At 40.5% G+C, this 22,733-nt stretch overlaps 1 protein-coding gene across 1 annotated transcript; it reads left to right on the forward strand.

Annotated features, from left to right (window-relative positions):
* The first annotated feature begins 892 nt into the window (after window positions 1–892).
* ism2a (isthmin 2a) lies at window positions 893–22,356 on the forward strand. Its single transcript, XM_042501413.1, has 6 exons — window positions 893–1,018; window positions 9,817–10,065; window positions 13,033–13,333; window positions 19,631–19,765; window positions 20,717–20,785; window positions 21,839–22,356. The coding sequence occupies exons 1-6, from the start codon at window positions 893–895 to the stop codon at window positions 22,354–22,356; spliced, it is 1,398 nt and encodes a 465-aa protein (XP_042357347.1).
* The last annotated feature ends 377 nt before the right edge of the window (window positions 22,357–22,733 follow it).

Raw genomic sequence — 22,733 nt, forward strand, 5'->3', positions numbered from 1 at the left:
GTGCGAACAATGATTACAATGTAATATTGTTTTAATTGTTGTTGGTATCAATAAATAGAATCAGTATTATTACCGTTATAACATGAGGTACTGTTTGTTATTTATGAGAGGGGGTGATTCAAAGCAAGGGAAGCACTCCAGATTTTCGTTTTGGTGATGTTGAGAGGTGACAGATCATAGAATGTTGAATAAATAAAGTACAGTCCCTTAGAATATGCTGCTTGCATGTATTGTACAGTCGAGGTGAGGTATGTTAGCCTACTAATTCATTGAAAAATACAAAATCATGAAATAGCCCATCATCCAGCAGCAGTAAGGAACATGATGCTGGTTCAAATCTGCTTGGATGTGTCTCTGCTGATTAAACTCTCTGCTGTAGTAGTCTGGTAGTAGTACACCCTCCCTCCGTTACGTCATCCAGGGGCAGAGGGGGGGTTTCTCCTTTAAAGTCAATACTGCGAGCTGGACTGCAACCAGAGGAGCCGATGACTGACTCGATGTCATCTCAGCAGAGGAGGACCTGTAGACCCTGTGGACATGCTTTGCTCTCTGGGCTGGAAGCTGCAGCAGACTGAAATTTCTCAACTCGGCGCACTAACGAGCGTAGAAACTTTAACTGGAAACTGAAAAAATCCTGAAATCTTTTTTGATTTTTTGCATCCATGTGCATGAAATGGACACACCGATATTAGAAAGCGGAGATCAGGGATTATTTCAATTAACGGAGCGGAGTGAGTCAACGCGGAGCGCAGAGGGGGCGCGCGGAGTACGCGCACGTGTGTGCCGCTTAGATTTCCCTCTCTGCGCACTGAAATGGTTTGAAGACTCCTCTAACATCTGAGCAGACACGCTGGAGGACTGCATTTGGGAGTAGATCAACTGAGAGCTCAAGATGCAGCGGAGGGCGGTGTGGTGTCTGTGGCTGCTGACCCTCTCCGTGGGGTCCGTCCGCGGATTTCCCACGCACTTCAAGAGGACTTCGGGCAGAGACAGAAACACCACAGCGTCTGTTACTGAGGTAAATATCCCGCTTTTCATGCTGCCCAGATTATAATAAAGTTGCATTAAATTGAAATAAAATGCATCTTTGAGAGACAGTTTAGAAAAGTGCGCGTTTGAAATGCGTAAAATTACAATTTTCATCTTTGCTTTTTACTTGAAAATCATGAGAACTTTGCATACTGAGATTGACAGGTCCATCATGCAGAATTTAAATTGGCATAATTGCAGAAATATATTGTGTTTTATTTTATTTTATTTTTAGTGTAGGGAGAATTAAAGTAATATGGGACACTTTTTGTGAATACAATACACTTCAAAATAAGTCAAACTCAGTCAAGTGATGTTTCTATAAATCACTTTAGACCTTTGTGCTATTTTTATCTTGGAAAAAAATGTGAATATACAACTTTTTAGGAGCTACACACCATACCATTCTCTCACTCCCACTTACGTGGGACAGATTGTTTGGTAAAGTGGGACGGTCATCTTTATCTTAAAAAAAACAAAACAAAAAACAAAAGTCTTAGACAACAGTCTTATTAGCTACTTGGCAAATACAATTACAAAAAAACAAAAAAACAAAGAAAAAAAAACAACCATGTAATTCAATGAATAAGGACGAGATATTAATTTAAAAATGATTTTGTGAACTCTCAGCTAGTAATTTTTGGTTCTAAAAACGCTCGGAGAATGGTACAATGCAACCAATGCATTGTTTTTTATAACATTTCAGTGGCAAGTTTTCCTTTATTTCCCAGAAAGTTCTTCTTAAAAATAGGTTAACATTCTCTATAAACCTTTTTAAGAATGCTAAAAATGTTGTAGTCTGTAATCCCAGGCCTCAATAACATGTTCTGAATGTTTTGAAAATGTTCTTCCTTTGCTCTCATGCAACTTTGTAGGAATGTTTCATAAAAAGAACATTTTATGATCTGTAACCTCCCAACATCGCCAAAACATCCTCAGAATGTATGCATTCATTGCATAGTTTGTGTTTTGCATTTACACAATGCCTCAGAAATCAAAAACAATCTTTAATTTGATATAGAAAAGAAGAGAAAATGCTGTATTTTGTAAAATTTTTGTTTGAAATAATTAATTGAATATTTTTCAGTCATAACATTTCTGTAATCTCAATTTGTATTTAAAAAAAATCATGAGTTGAGTGAATCCCTTACATCCCTACTGATTTGTAAAGTTAAACTACTTTATTCAGTATTTTAACTGGTTTAAATTGCCAGGTCTGTATGTTTTTAAGGGGAGGAGACCTCTTAGTTTGATTATTTATCATTCATTGATTTATTTAATTATTACAACATATGTACAACATATAACAAGTAGTGGAAGCAAATGAGCACATAGGCTATTCTTTCAATGTGTTAGAACCGGCACTCTACAAGCCAACCCCCTACTCTGATAAAGTACAGTGCCTTATAAGGGGATGCTGCTTGCGTGTATTCACAAAAGAATTAAAAAGTATTGTAGAGGAAGATAGCTGATTAATTTATTTAAAAAAATCAAAAAAACACATTAGCAGGTACAGGGCTAACTGCCCAATTTTTTTTTGTATTTTTTGGTATTTTTTTTAATCAGTTTTAATCACCAGGGGTGTTTGTTTTTTTAAGAGAAGGAGACCTCTGCAGATAATTTGTACTTCCTGAGCAACACTGAAGGAAATCAAACGAGGTGAAGTTTTAGCTGGTTGCAATCTGCAATCCTCACCTCTAGATGCCAGTAAATCTCCCTAAATCTGACATCCTGAACTTGTAACACAGGCCAGCTGTCTTCCCTCATATTGATTTGAGTTTATGAATAGATTAATACTACACTCAACTTTACTTTGAACTTTAGAAATTTATGTTTTTCCTTGTTTTTGTACCTTCTCCACACCCAAGTCATTTGACACGTAGATTTATTCTTAGATGTTTTATTCATTCAGACGCTGCAGAGGAGTGCTAACAAGATCGAGAACAGGTCCTTGTTTGGAGTGAGCATTATGGAATTCAAGTCCTCCCAGTATCCACCATATCAGATTTCTCCATGATACCCAATTAAAGATGAGAATTATACCCTAAAATCTGTATTCATTTATTTCTCTGTTGGAATAACAGAGAATTTTTGACCAGTTTGAGAAACCTTGTAGGCTGCAGCAGCGTAAACAGGATCATTCCATATGTTGCTGTCTCCAGTATTTGGACATTATTTTGAAGGAAAAATCTTTGTTGCAGTAAGTTAGGGCAAAACTAAGAGTAGGAATCTGTTTGAAATGCTTTTGCCATTCATATTCAGACAAAATCAAAGATGGCTACTGATGCAAAGTTCTAATCACTGAATATTTAAGACTAACATATTCTGATTTGATAAAAATAGAAATAAAATAAACTATGTTTTAGGGTTGCAGGAAATTATGGCATTTGGTTACTCAACCTACAATGTGTGTTCACTGTTTCCATTAACATTAAAGCTGCACTAATCAAACAATGGGTTAAATTACAGCCTTTATATGAGAGCTGTTGCTTATAATCACAAACCCACAGAGAATTATCACCCAGCTGTCAGTTCCCTCAGCGCTACGGACTGATTTAGCCCCTCTCTTGCAGCTTTTGGCCGCCTCTCCCCGCTCTCATCAGCCTTGTTTCCTGCAGTACCAGGCAACACTTTTCAGTGATTAACCCCCTGTACACTACCTGCTCAGCACCGAAGAGCACATAGACCAACCACATCACCCAATGATGGTATTGTTTATTTCTGCAAACCACGTGAATGTAACATGCTTTCATTATTATGTTGTGGTAACTAGTCAAGACCACACTAACCAAGACAAGACTTGGTCGAGACCAGAGTTTACCGAGACCAAGACAAGACCAAGACTTTAAGGGCAGAGACTGAGTCAAGACCCTTCTGATTTCTATAACAAACACTGAGAAGCTGAGATCAATTAACCGATAGAAGTTTTATGTTGTTCCAGCCGGCTCAGTAAACGCTGCCTTGTAGAACCTGCAGTCTGCCGAGTGTTTTCTTTAACTTGTTTTCTTGCATATGAATTTTCTGTGGTCAAGGTAGCCAAACTAGATTACAGACAAATTGGCATCTCTGCTCCCAAACAACCACTCTGCTTCTCTTCGTGTCGTCTTCATGGATCTGCACCCACACAAGTGGAGGGTGGCAGCCGTTATCAGTGACAAAAAAAGCAAACTACAAATGACTTTCGTGATTGGCTGGATTTGAAGAAGGAAGTTTTACATCCAGTCACAGTAATTATGTTAACAAATAAATCTGTCGTGTTCTCGACCGGTTTTAATTAAAAATACAGAGTCCGCTATGTCTGAGACAAGACCGAGTCAGAATGAGTTTGATTTCAAGACGAGGCCGAGACCCTCTAAAAGCTTGAGACCGGTCTCGAGACCAAGACTAATCTCGGGCAATATAATACTAGGGTTAACACTGAAACTTTTGGTTTTGTTACATTTTAGGAAAGCTGTGGTTATGCGTGGTTATTTTTAGACACAAAAACCACTAGATTATGGTCAGGAAAAGATCAAGGTTTGGCTTAACATACCTGGTTTTGGTTGCACAATCAGGGCTGGGCTTGTTGTTTGTTGGTCTTAAACGGGGTCTGCAGCCTGTCAGATGGAGATGTCGCCGATGGCTCTTTAAAGTAGACACAATCCTGTGCAGGGATCACATCTGCCACGTTACTCTTGGATGAGATGTGAAACACCTTCAAGACACTCATTGAAGGCCACAGTGGCTCTGTAACATGAATTTTTGTACCATCAGAGTACTGGAAGCCTGAAAAGTACGCAAAGTATTTAGCAGCAGCACCTGTGTTAACAGGTTAGAGCATTTGCTGGTCAGACACATCTCAGCTGTGTTTTAGAACTGCATTCCAGAAACGGTGGCTCGCCGATTTTTTCTACATGCTGCCCATGGTTGTCAGTGGGAATAGACAGTAAAAATGGTGTTTTGATAATTATATTGACTCTATACCACCTTTTACTTCAGTTCAAGTCTCTCTCTGTCACAAAGATGAGGAAAAACAAAGATTTCTGTTTTACTCAAGATTTCCCTGCTTCTCTTTCAAAACAAAAATCCTCTCTGTTGACAGAATCCCATCAGTTGATGACACAAGGCATTTTATTTTGAAATATTTCAGGATCGTGCTGTAGACAATGCAGGAGCCTGTCCGACTTCTTAAATTAGTGGAATTTGTGCTTAAAAGTGTGAATTGAATTTTTAAAAATACTTTCACAGCAAAATTTGATGTGTGCAATACCTCCAGTATATTCAATACATTGCCCATCCCCATCTCCTACTAAAGAAACACTTCATTTAAAATAACATGGACTTTCTCCAACCTTAAAGCATCAAAAATCATTAAAACGTACAGAGTAGTCCTCTCAGCCAGCCGACTGGACCCAGTCAAGCTTTGTGGCAGCAGATTATAAGTGCTTGAAATGTAATATACAAGTATATATGTGCATAGGTCTTTTCTTGGCTCCACTGTTCTCTGGTCTCACTCTCTCTCTTCCCTCAATCTTGGCTGTGTGTTTTTATTATAGCGAGTGGTCGGGTTCATGTTGCTCACAGGGAGCCTTGACGCTCGACTTGGTCCAGGGTCGCAATAAGAACTTGGTGTTTTACACACAAACAGCCACTTAACTTATCCAAACTCTGGGAGGGGAATGTGACCAGGGAGATATTGAGTTTGCTTCTCAGGGGGCACATTCATTAAACAATCATAGGGGTGACAAAGGTGCTTTAATAACAATCCCGGATGGACAGCCATCCCTCTCCACTGCGTCCCCAGAGGCACACTGAAGCTGATGCCACATTTTGCAGAGGGCGTCAAATTCTTGAGCCAGTTCGAGTTTAAGTTGTGTGCTTTATTGTGGAATAGACCGCGTGGGATGGACTGATCTCAAATGTCTTGCGCCCAAGATGAGGTAAAGATGAAACCGTATATTATAATCTATGTATCAGAATGTATGCTTCATGCGAGGGTTGTGTATAAGCGCTGGATTCTTTGCCTCTGTGGGTTTTTAATGAAGGAACATAAGCTAGTGCTTTCACTGCACTCAGCTAAAGAGCTCATACACACAACTCTACTGACATGCAACGCGCATATTCTACATTCTGTATGCACACATATAAAATCCTTAAAATGTAAATTTGATATGTGGAAACTTTTGACCATGAGATTTGCTTGACATTGATGAGGCGCCATCAAACATATCATTTCTAAAGAGTAGAGGCACCACTCTGTTGGGCTTGTTGAACTACAAAAACACAAGATCCACTCACTAATCACTAATTGGTGTAACAGAATGATGTTTATTTTCCCCCACACTGATCTGAGCTGTGCACAGACACCCACGTTCAGGGAGTGCTACACCAAGTCAGCACACACTCGCACTCAGTAGAGCGCAAATCTCCACCAGGCGGCTACCCAAGCTGATCGCGGCCTCTCTAGACAATTCCTGTAATTCCATCAGACGCGCCGCAGTGCGTTTCACAAGCGTACCAGAAGCTAATAAAAATACGTGCCTCTATTTGTGACAGAGCTGCAGCGCATTGCACAGAGCAGATCGAGTTTTCCTCCTGCTAAGAATAACTATATGTGAAATACAGATCCAATGTGATTATGAGAATGCTTGTATTTTTCCTTAACTAAAACACTGCAAGCAATCTTTGATTCATGTCATTCATAACTGGACTTTTAACAATATTATGTTTGTGTGTAGGCTACAGCACAACAAAGTAGGATATAACAACAATAAACACTGTTAAAATAGCAAAGACACCCAACACGTTCTCACTCTGAACCTGTCGCATGATGCTGCTCTGTCAGTGACCTTCTGCGTCTACCTTTGACGTTTTAGGTATCCTTCTGCCCCAACTGTTAATGCTCCAGGATGCCACTACTGTGATGACAAGAAATGCGCATGAAGGGGTGGCATCATAGTTGGATGACGTTGGCAGTTACTTGAATGTCGCAGCATGCAGAAAACAGCACGGTCCCTATGTTTACACAACAGTGCAAACTGTCATGATAATGGTCAATCATTTACTTTTAGAGTTTCATATTTTTGTATATGCATCTGTTAGCTGTAGCAAGGAAGCAAACTTTAAACTATAAAGCACGCCAGACAAGTACACTGACATTACATTAACATCACATTGACAACGTTGTTTTATAACACGAGTTACTGACTTGATGTCATAAATGCATAAATACGGTAGGCAAAAGTCAATGGTAAGAAACTTTTTTATTATTCCATGTATTTACTATCACTTTTTGAGCAAATTTAAAGTATATGCTATTAATGTTAACTGCTGTCCATGTAGAGTGACCTAGATTCAAATTTGAAAATACATACATATTTATTATATATGGGACGGCTGTGGCTCAAAGTCGGGTGGGTTATCCTGTAATCAGAAGGTCAGTGGTTTGATTCCCGGCTTCTCCAGGCAACATGTCAAAGTATCCTTGGGCAAGATACTGAACCCCAAATTGCTCCCGATGTTGCATCATCAAAATATGAGTGCATGTGAATGTTTCTGGTTTCAGGTGGCACCTGTACGGTAGCCTCGGCCACCAGTGTGTGAATGTGTGTGTGTGTGAATGGGTGAATGTGAGTGTTAAAGTCCTTCGAATGACTAGAAAAGTGCCATACAAGTGCAGTCCATTAACCATTAAAATATATTTAAAATAAAATGATTTATAAAATATAAATAAACTGGAAACAGTTGTCTCTTGTTTAAACACGGTTACCATCAAAATGCAACCTTCTCGTCTTTGTAGCTTCCATGTTATTCCCACTTTAGGACCTCAAAGCACATGAACACAACAAAGTCAGAAGATTGACTTCCCAACTTGGAAACTTCCAACATCACATGAATGCAACAATACTGATATATAGCAGGTAATATTTACCATAGTAGCCATCTTAGTTTATGGTGTTAACATTTAATTAGCAGCATAAAGAAGTTTGGTCACCCTAGATGAAATGTTGGGGGTCACCCAGGTCATTATTATTCATCCACTGGCTACCATGGATATTTTATGTCAATGCAACCTTTAGTTGTTGAGATATTTCACTATGCTGAAGTATTTCATCGGGACTAGAGTGGTCGACTGACCGACATTTCCTTCTCTAGAATGGCTAAAAAATGAGGAGAGATAAAAGGTTGGCTTGGAGGGCTTAGAATCGGAGTGTAAAGAATCTGGGTATTTTGTCAACTGGGAACCATTTCAGAGATGGATCTGACAAACAGAAATCCATCCCCCAGGTGTGAGTGAAAAAAATCTCCCCAAGCCATTCTATCCAAAAGGCTAATGTTGCAGGGTCTCTCTGAATGACTAAATAAATGCTTCCATGCAAAGTGTAACTCTTCAGTCTTCTCTGGGAGAGGTCAAGGAGAGGGGAAACATGCCACACACACTCACACATCCTCATCTTCACTAGAGAACTTAAATGTGCTGGCAAACATGCTGATATCCAGCTTGATGTTTTACTCCTTGGATTTCACATCAAATCAATCATGGTGTTTAAAGGTCTGGCCAAGACTACAGTCAACTGGCAGAGTTATTAACTCCCAGGCAGACGGGTGGGAAAATGCCCTCTTCCTCTGCTCAGTATCACCAAATGTGTTCATTTAAATGAATCATAGCCGTCCCAACCAGCACTCCACTCTTAACTCTTTAATTGAGTCTTTATCTTCTTCTTTTTCAAAAAAATTATTTTCCATATCCTTCTTCTCTCTAGTAATTTTTCTGTCTACAGTCCCTTTTCCCACTGGTCAAAAGAACCACTTATAGCTGTCTTTTGTCTTTTAAAAGTTATGATCAACATTAATTCTGAGGACAAATTACACAGTAGTCACTGTAGTTACGGGTATTTGTCAACTCCAGCTCGGATCGACAGTGATGTAAAAATGGCACCCAGGCGAACGCACAAATATTTGCTCTTTTTGCGGCACAGTGCAATGATGCACGACCATACATACCGACCATCTCCATTCGAGTGTTGTTCCAAATATAATCAGCACCAAGTCTGAAGAAGAGACTGAATAAGTAAGGAATATAAAAAAAGCAAAACTGTTACATTCAATTTGTTTACATGCACAATTAAGTGGATTTACAGCTATAGTTTGATTTGGCCATTTAACTGGGCTACTGTCCTTGTCCCAGTATACAAGCACGAGAGGGGAATCGATTTATTGACAGAAGTGTTTCCAAATCCACCACGGTAGGTGGTGATATGCCTCCTTTCAGCTAGTCGGACCCTCTTCTGGTTGACCTTTGGACTATTATGTCCTAGCAATAAAATCCCAGCAATGTCCTAAAATCCAAGTAAGGTCCTAAAATTTTACATGTGTCCCAAAATCCCAGAAATGTCCTAAAATTCAATTCAAGGAATGTCCTAAAGCCCCAGAAACATCCTAAAATCCAAGAAACATCCCAAAATCCTATATGTGTCCTAAAATCCTAAACTCCTGGAAACATCCTAGAATCTGAGAAATGTCCAAAAATTCTAGCAATGTCCTAAAATCCTAGAAACATCCCAAATTTTGAGAAATGTCCTAAAGTCAGAGAAACATCTTAAAATCCTTAAAATGTCCCAATGGCCCCTGGCCTCTGGCCTACTGTCATTTTGCAAAATTGGCCCCCAAGCAAAGCAACTTGAGTATCTCAAAAACGAAAGAACGCTTTGCCTTTAAAAAATACCTCAGTTTCTTTCTATTTCACAGATATTTCAGCCGGTGTGTTGTATGATGGACTGCATGGTCACTGTCTTTTTGCCCTCTCAGGTGATAGCAGAGCCTAGTCCTGCCAACGACCGTCAGACCCTTCAGGAGCTCCAACAGGAGAACCTGCTGCAGACTCTGCCCTCTGGTCCGTCTCTCCCCAAGTCCAGACGCCACTGGTCGCAGCACCAACATCAGGGCGTCCTCCCCCCACCGGAACCTGAGGAGGACCCTGAGCTCTTCATCCTGGACCTCAGGAACTTCCCAGAACTGGCCAATGCAGACATGGGCTCCCAGAATCCCAACATCCAGGTAGGGAATATGCACGTGGCAAGAAGTCAAAATATTTTGGACTAATTGTATCATTAGAGGTAGATTTAGATCACTTTTCTCAAAGCATTAAGGGTTTATATCATGAGTGAAGTGCAGGTGTTCTGGATTAAGTGATCTTCCATCACTTTCTTCTCAGTTACGGCCCTCAGCACCATGTATCTCCCTCTGGCTCCATACATCCCATCTCTGTGTACAGCTGGTTTGAGTCAGGACAGCGTCTTAAGTTACCATCTGCAGGACCTTTAACAGTGGGGCGCTCCAGCGTGTCCATGAACCTCAGACATCGACACAGGGCTCGGAGAAATAAAAGAAAAATAGTATGAAAGGGGGGAAAGTGAAAATATAAAACATATGAGAGCCGAATATAAAAGGTCAAATGGTCATTTTTAAGTTTCACTGTGAAGCCAAGTCCTGGTGGAGCTGGCTCTACAAAAAAAGTGTGAAGACTTGTGGAACTGATTTAAAGAGAAATGATGATGTTACTCTGGAATCCATGGCCTGGTCAAAAGAGAGAGAGAGACATATGACATTCTGAATTTAGCAGCGACAGAACAAAGCCTGATTTATCCCATCTCAAATACAATGCATGGACAATGCATGGATTGGACATTATCCAGTCAATACTAATTCATTAAAAATCTCTGAATAGTTCCCGAAAGGGTGGACGATATATCAAATATACTCATGTGTCTCAGCTTGTTCCATGTGGGATGCAAAAAAACATCAACAATATTTGGCCCAAGAAAAGCCAAGTCCTACAAAACTAAAAGCACCAGTCGTTCCTCATTGATTTCTTCAATTATAACATTACTTGAACTTTTCTATAACAGCACGTTATAAAAAATTTTAATTAAATGTATTATAACAGTACTCTATTTAACTTCATTATATCACTACTTTACTTAACTTTATTGTAACAGTAGTTGTTTTATTTCAGTTTATTACAAAAGTACTTTATTTCACCTTATCATAACAATACTTCATTTAACTTTATTATACCAGTAGCTACTGCATTTAACCTAATTGTAACTGTAGTTCATTTAATAATGTAGATAGTAATTTTGAGGGGATTTCAAAATATCAACGTATATAGTGTATTGCAATATAGGCTAAAAATATGTCAGTATTATTTTTTTAAACCATGCCACCATAGTCCCAGTGCTGTGGATTGTTGATGCCATGACCTTCCTCACATACATACATGTCACTGCCAGGCACTGCCATGGAGAGTAACATAAGCTACAAATTGTGTTACTTTGTATGGCACCCCAGGAGACAGAGTCCAGACCAACAAGATGTTCTTATCATCAGTCTTTTTCTGTCTTAAACTGTTGTTGTTGATGAGAAGATGAATAGGACATGTTAACCTTTCTCCTCTCTGTTCTCTGATGTTCAGCATCACGTTCTTCAGCTGCTGCTTTGTCTTTATAAACAGTTGCTGCTGGAAACATCAGTAACCTGGGTTTTGTCGAGACCTGTATGTGTGTTTATGTGTGTATGCACATGTGAGGGAAAAACAGAGATAATCAGAACCTGCTATCAGTTCATCTTTTCCATCCCACTATATCTTTCACATGTCTCAGTCCCTTCCCCTGGTGCACAATAACCCTCTTTCATAAAAGGAGAAGACAATTTTAATCTCATCTTCATATAAACAGACTGCTCCTGGAGCAGGGACATCACTCCCTCATCCTGTCTGAGAGCTTGTACCAACCTGTAAAGTTAGATGTAACCAGTGAAGGGCAAATTGCTCAGGGAGTGTACTGAGTTACTTTTTCCTAATAAAAGTAGCAATATTCCTTTACTTACTTTACTTATTACATGGTATCAAAAGTAATAGTTACATTATTTGTTATATTGTTTGAGAGTGCTAGAATGTCACAAATATTCTGAAATGATTCTTTTAATATCAGAAATTGATCCATTTGGTCCAATACCCTTTGGAAAGTCTGAAGTAACCACACACTTGGAGTGCACAGTGTACTCTGAACACAGATGGAGCAGTGGAACATCTGCTGGGTCTGCAAGTTTGCAGCCACTACTCATATCCATCAACCTGATCTGTATCTTGGACCTGCAAAAAGCTCCATATTTAGGGAGGGGACACATAATGAAACAAAGGATGCACATGCATTTAAAAGAAAATAAAAAACAAATATTGTTGTTGTCATTGTCCTTGACACATAGACTCTTTATTGTTGGGAATTAGTAAACCCTGCTCCGCAGAACAGGCAAAGTCAGCAGACAACTTCCAGACAGACAGACGTCCATAGTACAAATACATCAATTACACCAAAATTAGCTAGTTAGATTGCTCAGTGACTGGCTAGCAAAGCAGTGTTTATCTTGTGAGCTAGAGCAGTTCACTAACTTAAGTTTGCTCGGCAAGAAGCTATTATGTGACCAAACTTCTAGAATGCATTTTGCAAGGTTGCATGGATAAACTTTACTGTAGCATGTTCTGGTTTGACCAGGTCTTACTATAAGTCAAACATACCAAAATCCTAAAAGTCTTGGGTATCCCCCCCCCTTTTTTTTTTAAAATGAATGAGGCTGCATATGGAATCACCAGTGCCTCAAGGATATGCTGCATTTGTCATTATGTCCTGTTGGAATTTACTATGACTGCTCTACAGAATGAGGCTGCTCTGTCCCCATTGTTATTTAACAGTCATGTGTGAATGCATTTTATTGGGTCTTTTATGGCAATTATCCACTTCTTAAAATTACAGAGGCATTCATCTTGATGTTGTTACTTTTGGCTGCTGAGGTCACTGCAGTCTGGGCCATTGAAGCAATTCTTAAGCTGTTTTTAGGTGTCTATATATACTTTCACAACTTTGATTAAGTCAAAATGAGATCATTTTACTTTTGTATTACTGTCAGTCACTATATTCTGCTCACATACGTATGAACAGTGTGTGAAATATTTTGTGTTTCTTTCAGGTTACCATCGAGGTGGTGGATGACGCACAGACTGAGACGGAGGTGGAGATGGACCTAGTCAAAGAGGGTCAGCGCAATGATTGGTCAGTGTCGTCCTCAGAATGGGCCAACAGTCACAAGAAGCTGTTCTGGCCATTGTTTTGGGAGTACCCGGAGCAGCTGGAGAACGTGTTGGAAAGAGGCAGTTTGGACGAACAATCTGAGGACTACAACTACGACCCAGAGGATACTGTTCCGAGTGGGGTAGGGGGAGACTGGGGTGGTCACTGGAACAAAGACTGGGATGCCAAGGATAACTATGGTAAGAATACTCTCTGAAAACCAAAAAGTAAAGCTTTGATTCATACAGTATGAGGCTGGATAGAATTAAATCTGTCACAATGAATTGTGACATTACCTTGATGAATAAAAAAACAATTTCCACTAATACAAGATGAGAGATATACTGAGCACACCCTAAGATAACAGATGAAAATATCAGAGTTTTTATGAGAATGACTGAGTGTGAAGGTTTAAGATTAAAATCTTTACATATTTCACACTGTATGATTTTGTCAGCTGACTGTCGACACCAACTGACCCAGACTGGAATAGACCTGGTCTAACTTGGTCCAGTCAGTCCTCATGCCCAATGAGCTGTCTCAACAGTCATAATGTACCATTGGGTCGAGTAGGACCAGGACAGCACCTCACATTCACACTGTTACCGCAGTCCTTATTCATCATAAAGCACAAACCTCCTCTCCTTCTCTCCCACATATAGAAAAAGAGTCACCTGGTTGAATGGGGCTGTCCAGGATTTAGCTTTCGGTGAATCAAAGGCAGGGTCGGACTGGGGAACAAAATCTGGCCCTGGCATTTTTTCTCTGGACTGGCCCACTACTACACCCCCACCGCCAATTTCGCCATACATTCAATACATTCAACTGTATCTAGATATGATTTACACGACTGAGACTCCAAGCCCACAAAACAGTAGGTACAGTTAAATTCACCTGTATCTCATCAGCACAGGTTATACAACACAGGACACAGGTACAAGAAATTAACACCAGCACAGCACAGAAATATATTAACCTGCATCTCAACAGGATTTAAAGTACAGGAACACTCAAAGCTCACAACACAATAACCAAGGGATAATGTATTGTGAAATGAACTCAGAGAGAATTCAGGTAGGTCGTGCATCACTCCATAATTCCATATTGATTTAAGAATGATTTATAGCTGGTGGTAAACGTCTACAATCAGAACTGGATCAACAGCAATGGCCTGTTGCCTGATCAAAGGGTAACACAGTTCCTGATATCCCATTGGAAACTGATGTGACATAGAGGTCATCCAGTTTATTATCCAACACCTTGTCCACGGCTAGCAGGATGCTAGTTTAGGCAGTGCCCATTTTCTCCCTATTTTTTCCTTAAAGTGTTTACATTTAAACCTTAACTTGGCGAGCTAGCAGAAGTCGGCAGCAGGAGAGTCTATAAACTGCTAAGTTCATTTTTTGATCCCAAAAAGTGACTCGCAGCACCAGTGCTAACCACTAAAAGCTCCAACAACACTTTTAAAAGCAGACATAAATAATATATTCAGCACAAATTTAGCAGATCTGACAGAGAGGCGATTGGAAAAATCTGTACCTATGTCATGTGTCAGTTGAGGTCACATTAAGATGTATCAGTCACGTGTTTGTATGACGCAACCATTTTTTTCTTATTTTTAAAGATGCAATATACAAACATAGTGATGACAATGTAAATGCTTTTAAAGTGGAAGAACCTTATTAAAATGCAACCCCTGCCTCACCAATATGATAAATCTAGCAGCCTTCTTGTCCTATTCACCCACTTTGGGAACCGCTGATCTACTCTTGCCCTTTTCCACCAAGTTAGCTCTAGTTCCTTTTTAGTGAACCAGCCAGAGTTTCCATAGGTTTTGAACACAACCACGGCTCAGCCAAGGATGAGCCATCAGCGGAGGGCATTGCGCAACTTTTTGGATGATTTCTTACTTAACGTCAGGTTTCAAATCAATTTATTGTTGGATGGAATACTCTGAATGGTTCAGAATAAGGTACAAAAGCAGAACAGACACCAGAAAAGAAGACTAGTGAAAATCTTTATGTTCGTAAGTCATGCATTTTATTGATTCAAAAATGAAACCAGTGTTTACAGTGACACAGGTTTTTTTCAAGACGTGGATGTAGCAGCAGAAGGTTTGGATGCCTTGAGCGTTTGCTTGACAACCTCAATGAAAAAACATTGAAAACTATTCAGAGAGCGGATGCACCCTCCCCCCTTCTTACCCCCAACACAACACATAGATAAGGTCTCTCAGTGATGCTTTGCTAACTGTAAGCTTTCTGCTTCGATAGGAAGCTCGGTGTTTGGATGCTGTTGATCACTACTGTATTTGTCTGTGTGCGTGCGTCTGTGTGTGTGTGTGTGTGTGTGGAGGGTGGGGGTCAAATAGGCACAGGCATGTTGGCAGCAAGCTGTCTGAAGAGGTTTTTGTACTGTCTGAGTTAGAGGGCTAATGCGCACACACACACACACACACACACGCACACACACACACTGTCTATCCAGCATGACATGATTTATGACAGGGTCTGCTCCTTCAAGGCTCACTACATAAACATGTCAAACACGCACACTCCTCACACAGAACCAGTTCACTGTACCGGCTTTGTTCACTAGGTTGAGAAGTTTAACAGTCTGAGTGCTGCATCATGTGCATATCAGCACAAATGCACGGTTTAACAAATACAAATATGGAAATAATAAATAGCAGCTGCAATTTTTCATCCTCACCTTGATCCAGCATGCTTCATTAGATTTTTAATCATCAGCATTCAGACCTGAAACACTCCTTTTCCTGATTTATTTGCTGCTGACAGCTTATGACTTGGCTTGGACTCACCCCAAAATCCTTAAAAACAGCTCTGCTCGGACATTATAAAAACACACATGCTTTTAATGTGGCTGATGCCATTGGTCTGTAGATGGTGATCAGGCCTTTTCATGGTCTGACGTATTGATGCGTGACACCATCTCCATGTGTGAGATGAAATTTATTGGTAGAACCTTTGTATTGACGAGGCCCTGAAATGAGCTCTTTCATCTCTCCCTCTGTTTTTCCTTCTCTCTCAGCTCTGCCCCTCTGCAGGCCTCAGCCTCTCATGAAGAGGTGAGTCCGCTATGGCTAACCTAACGCCAATGCAGTCTTGCTAAATTAACAGCTCCAAGTGAAAAGAGAAGAGGAAAATGATCTCTGTTTTCATTATTCTCCCCTCAAATATTTTGCTGTTGCAATTGTTGGTTTGTGCATTTTTAAAACTGCATTAAATGGCAAAAGACAAGAAAACTCAAACAATCCACGTCTTGCATTAGGTGACTTATGAGGTGATTCCACCAGCAGGTTGGTGTGGTTCAGTTCAATTTGGGACACATTTATTGTATTTCTTTTGTCAAGTTGTGGATGGTACTTTTAGTACGTTTGGAACTAAAAGTAAAGCATGTGTGCAGCCTATAGCAGCAGCTGTAGACTGAAAAAAAATTCATTCACTTGGCTGCTTGCGGACAGCTTTGAAGGTGCAATCTAATTTGTTCGGTGTGCTTGGGCAAATTAAACCACCGGATACATCGAGTCACAACAACCACAGCCATATGTAAGAGCACCGTCTGCAGCGGACAATGCTGTCCAAAGTTAGTGTCAAGGTACCTCTTTGTCGGTGGTACTTTTGGTTCCAAAGGTACTCCATTGAAATCCTTTGATGGAAACACAGCTTTAGATCATCTGCCTGACACTAAACAGATGTCAGAGATAAAAGTTCTATTGCTGGTGCGTCCAGATGTCTGTAACAGAAGCACTTGCTGCACATAAGTCACGCAGACTCACATCCCACATCACAGTGCTTCAGAGCATCACATCCCAGTGCTTCATCAAAAAAATGTGAGCGCTGTGCATGGGTTTTATTTCTATGACAACAATATCTCGACAACATTTCCACTCTAACCACAGTTGTGTGAAAGACTAGCATTGCTACTTTGCTTTTATGTCTCTGCACCGTTGATAGCCATGGCTGGAGACATCACTTTTCTTAGCTGTCTGTCTATCTGTACATCCCATTATTGTGAGCACAATATCCCAGTAAATGCCAAAAAACCATAACTGTAATAACTGCAACTTGACGGGTTCGCAGATGCATACAACCATGATGTGGTGATTCAAGTTAATATCTGTTTTGACTTTTAACTATTTGATTGACATTGTTTTCTCACCAGGAGCACCAAATGGAGGATGCGTGCCCTCATAGGTTGTATGGATGAGCTTTTCACTGCTCAACCTGACAGCCACCAAAAGCAAATATTAGTCAAACAACATGCTAGCACATTAGCTCATTTGCTGTAGTGCAAGCTTGGCTAACCCCATCACATCAATAAGACGACCTCTTAAATGACCCATTAATATATGTAGGATGGGTGGATGTATTACAGCTGGGGGATGTTGAAAAGGGAGTGAAATCATTGTTGTTCAGCCAGAGAGCCTCTGAGGCATTTCACTGCAGACTGTGTGTGGAGGTACACATCCTGACCGAGCTTACAACTGCCTGACTTGCATACACACGAACACACGCATTATGTGCTCACCCACCAACTGACTTTTCTCGCTCATACACAAACGCCAGCTGGCCGTACTTCCTGCCTGATCATTAGCGTGATTATGGCTTTTCCCAAAAGTATGCAATATTCATTTGGTCACAGTGCATCATTGCCTTCTGTGTGGAAACAGGTCAGGGGGGAACATTTCCACATCTTCCAGGCTGGACTAAACATACTTTTTGCAGTACAGAGAGTTTGGTGTCAAAGATCTATTTCAAAAGGCTTCATTTTACTCTTCTGTCCTTTCTCTAGGGCACAGATTCATTGCACTTTTCTATGTGCATATAATTTACAAGCGTTATGTTTACATGCACAGTTTAATGGAGCTACAGTTATAGTGTGATTTGGAAATTTAGTTGGACTACTATCCTTGTCCCAGTGTACAAGCACCTGGACAGAATCGTTTTATCGATGGAAGTGCGTCTGAATCCTCCCCAGTAGGTGGTGATATGCCCCCTCGCAGCTAGTTGGACCTTCTTCCAGTTGACCTATTACATCACATACCAAATAAGTTAGCAAGCGGTAAATGGATTGCAAGTTAAACCCATACAACATGGATAACTTTTCAGTGCTGTACATTTCCTACATACTCTATACATTACTGGGTACCTTCGTCTTGTTTTGTTTACTTCCCCTCTTGTTCTTCTTTTGTTTTTCCCATCTTTCTTCTACAAATTTATGCTGTTTGACTTTCAGGTCAAAGCCCAGCGCGGGGATGATGGAACATGCACAGAATGCCTAATCCAGTTTAGGTCGGATTAAGTTGTATACATGAAAGAGTAAATCAACCACCAGCTGCATTATCTTGGTGTGTTAATCTGACTTTGAGAAATTTTACTTAGTGTGATTTCAGTTGAACTAAGTTCACATGTACTTCCAAGTCCAGTTTTAGTCAGACTGACACAATAATTTGACCTTTTCTTACATGTAAATGTACTGATTTTCACTGGCCTCATGAGGCTGTCAGCTGTTTACTAACTCTTTTCTGGCCTTTCTATGACATGTAACATGACACACCAGTGAAAAACAACACTCGTCCTCTGCAGAGCTACTTGCAATGGAAAAGAAGTTTTTCACTTATTTTTAGCAGATTTTTACATATTTAAAAAAAAATGCACATATCTGCTAATTTTGGAAATAAAGGGGTATCATTTCCTTTTCTTTTTTCTCTCCTTTTTCCTGTTTATCGACTCAAGCCCATTAGCTGTTCAAAAACATGATGATATTTCTGTAATAAACAGTGTGAGGACAGCCTAGGTGACAGCTGAATGCCTAGGCCAGTTCAGATCTGGTTGAGGTGTATAAATGAAATAATAAATAGACCCCCAACTGCATTATTTAGTTGTGTCCGACTGAGAAATTAATCTTAGTCCGATTTCAGTCGAATTTACATGTGTACATGTGTTTTAAAAGTCCAGTTTTAGTTGGACTTACACAACAATTCGATTTTTCCTAACATCATATAAACATACTGAATGTTATTTCAGCTTCTTGTTGCAGACAGGAAATAGGAAGTATGCGTTAACCTCCAGTTGATGATAAACTGTTGGCACTCAGCTCAGTTGGTACTGTTGTGAAAGTGAGAATGAAGACTTTTGCTGCATACAGCCATCATCACTCTCACTGTGAGAAGACTTTCAGTCCTGCTGCTTCCCTCCCCCCCTTCCCCCTCTGTCTTTTGAAGTTCTCCCCCTTCTCTCTCCCCTCCTGCAAGCGCTGTTTAAATACAGAGGAGCACGTCTCAGAGGTCCCACGCTGTCGTTACCCGGCTCTTTTCAGCCGCTCCTTAATTGCATAACACACATACACCAGCTGGGCGAGGAATTCACAAGGCTAACTTCAAAGCCTACTCTTAATATATTACTCCATAGTTTTGCTTTTCTCCCCTCTGCGCTGTCTCGCCTTCATCCATCTTTTCTCTGCGTGTTTTTCAGAGTATGAGGAGGAGTGGAGCGACTGGGCTCCCTGCAGTGTCAGCTGTGGACACGGCACCCAGAAACGCACCCGTTCCTGTGGCTATGCATGCACGGCGACTGAGTCACGCACGTGTGACCTGGAGAGCTGTGCTGGTAAGAAGGAGAAAAACCCTGTGATGTGGCGAGATTGTAAAAGTCTGATTTGTGTAACAGCCATTAAACACTGTTTGTTGGTACTGTAACAGCAAAACTAGCATAAAAACCCTAGATATCAGCCCTGATGTTTGCAATCTGACAATAGGTTTGATAAATTGGATTTAGAGGAAAGACAGACTAAAAACTACCAAAAGAACAAAGTCGACTAAGGAGCACAAAACACGTACCAGTGACTAGTATAGCCACCATCCTCAGTAGACCCTGAGCCGGCCTATCAGAAAAAACAACAAAATTCCTGTAAATAACCACAATGACTGACAATAAATAGAAAAGGCAATGAGCACATGCAGAAATAAGAAAAATAAATCAATAAGCCAGAAACTTTTTGTACAATCAGGGGCAGAATAAAGTCATTTTGTACTTTAGAGTCCATGTGGCCATGATGGTCCATGTGAAGAAAATTTCATTATTTTCCCAAGTCCTAAAAGGTCTGTTAATGCAGACTATATAGTATGCAATATCTTAGGAATTCCTCGAGGAAATTTCTTTCTGATTTTTCTGATTAGAGTTTGGTGGTCAAAGGTCAAGGTGACCTGGTATCCATTTCATTCTCATAAATGCAATATCTCAAGAACAATTTGGCACAAACATCCACTTTTAGTCAAGGATGACCTGAACAGAATTTGGCAGTCGAAGATCAAACGTCAAGGTCACTGTGTCCTCACGAAACATGTTTTTGGCAAAAACTCAAGAATTCATACAATATTTCACCTAAATGTCGGATATGATGTAATGATGAAGTGATGACATTTTATACCCAAAAACTTCACTGTGGCATGTTCTTCTAAAACATGCTTCTGTCCATCCACCAGTGTCATATTTTAAGAATACTGAATACTGATACTGAATTGGTGACACTAATCTCTGGTGTGCCCATTTTTTATGTAGACACTGTGATTTCAGTGACTGACCTGACACCCATCCAGACGACCAACAGCACAGACTCCCTGGACACAAGTACGTATGGAGAGTGTGCGTATGTGTGTGTTTTGTATGTTGTTCCATGCATTCATGCAGTAGTCAACAGGTTCCACTCCATGTTTCCAATAGGTTTTGGCCTGTATATGAAACATTATGTTCCATTTAGTCTTGGGTAACAAACTCAGTCAATCACCCTGGAAGTGCCTGGTTTAGATATGTAGAAATCTCTCTTCCCAGCATGCTCTGCTGTGTCTGTCAGAGACATGATGAAACACCGGCCTGGCCTAACAGAAATGTTTGAATTGCTTTTTAGTTTCCATTTTATTGCTCTCCTACTGCTAACAGCGGTCAGAGAACATGATCGTTCTTTTCTTTCTGCAAACATAACAAAGGATACAGCAGGAGGAGAGAACATGATCCAGTGACATTTTCTCTCTCAACCCGACATTCATTATAGGATGCAAATATAGGGTAGCTTTAAATTTGACTACAGCCAAAAACATTTTCTTCATGTTTTTTTTCGAAGCCCCTCTCTCAATCAGCCATTAATGTTTTAGTACTGGAATGAGGTTTTCAAAAAGCCTTACAAACTCGTACTTTTTTTGGGCATTTTGGACCATAAATGTTTAACTCTTGGCATAAGCCTAACAGCTGAGTAATAGTGAAAGGTATATAGTGGGGATATATTTCGGGTCAGCTCATTACATGGGATGTCTCCTAATACGATCTGGTGTTTACATGCGCAGACACATGACAGTTCTGACCTGATTTCTGATGCCCTGAAAAACTTTCTTCAAGGACATTGCTGACCTATAGAAAATTACTTTTTTGTCACCCCTTTGTCATTTCCAAGTGAAATTCTCTACATTACCAAAATCCTGTGCATCACACTTTGCATTGCATGACTGGCTGCTTGAATATGGTCTTTTTCATTACAAATCTTTAACAAATGCATAGCTAACTGAGTAATATATTTGAAATATTTCTGTAAGATCAACCAAATTTAATTAAATTTTCTACTAACTGAAAAATGTTGACACTTATTGTGATTATTTTTTCCTTTTCCAATCTTCCAACCCCCTAACCTAGATGTGGACAGCTGTGAGAAGTGGCTAAGCTGCAAGAATGACTTCCTCCAGAAGTACCTGCACCAAGTGCTCACAGAGCTCCCCAGCTGCCCATGCTCCTATCCCTCTGAGGCTGTCTACAGTGCTGTCAACATCCAGGACGGCAAACTTCGCAAGACCTATCGCTGGAGGGATGCGAGCGGGCCCAAAGAACGCCTGGACATCTACAAACCGTCAGCTAGATTCTGCATCCGCTCAATGCTGTCGTACGACAGCACGACGTTGGCAGCGCAGCACTGCTGCTACGACGATCAGATGAGACTGATAACGCGGGGGAAAGGAGCAGGAGCACCAAATTTGATCAGTACAGAGTTCTCACCAGAGCTACATTACAAGGTGGATGTACTGCCCTGGATTCTGTGCAAGGGGGACTGGAGTCGGTTTCACTCAGTAAGGCCGCCCAATAATGGGCTTGACTGTTTGGATAACCCCCCAGAACAAGTGTTTGAGGTGGAACTGAAAGAGGCCAGGGAATACTGAGTGTGAGGCTCTGAAGTCTCGACTCGAAGACACTGATGATAGCTGGTGGCTCAGATCCCCATTTCTCTTGTCTATCATCTCCATTCTGGGTGCTAAATCATAGGCAACTTGCCTTTCTTGAGTTTCTTAAAGATGTTTCACCTCCCTTCTGAGCAGCTTCTTCAGTTCTTCAGAAGTTCTGAAGAAGCCTCTTAGGTGAGAGGTGAAACGTCTTCAAGAAGCTTAATCAAGTCCATTTGCCTGCAAATTACCACCTAGAGTGCCTTGGATGATTTCACCAAAATATCATCTCCATTCTGCACAAACACAGAAAAGATGAACTACAATGTTTAAGCTTAATTTCTTTCTGTGGTCCTTTTGCCATGTATGAACTCCTA

Source organism: Plectropomus leopardus, chromosome 14 (assembly GCF_008729295.1).
Source record: "Plectropomus leopardus isolate mb chromosome 14, YSFRI_Pleo_2.0, whole genome shotgun sequence".
Taxonomy (NCBI): Eukaryota; Metazoa; Chordata; class Actinopteri; order Perciformes; family Serranidae; genus Plectropomus; species Plectropomus leopardus.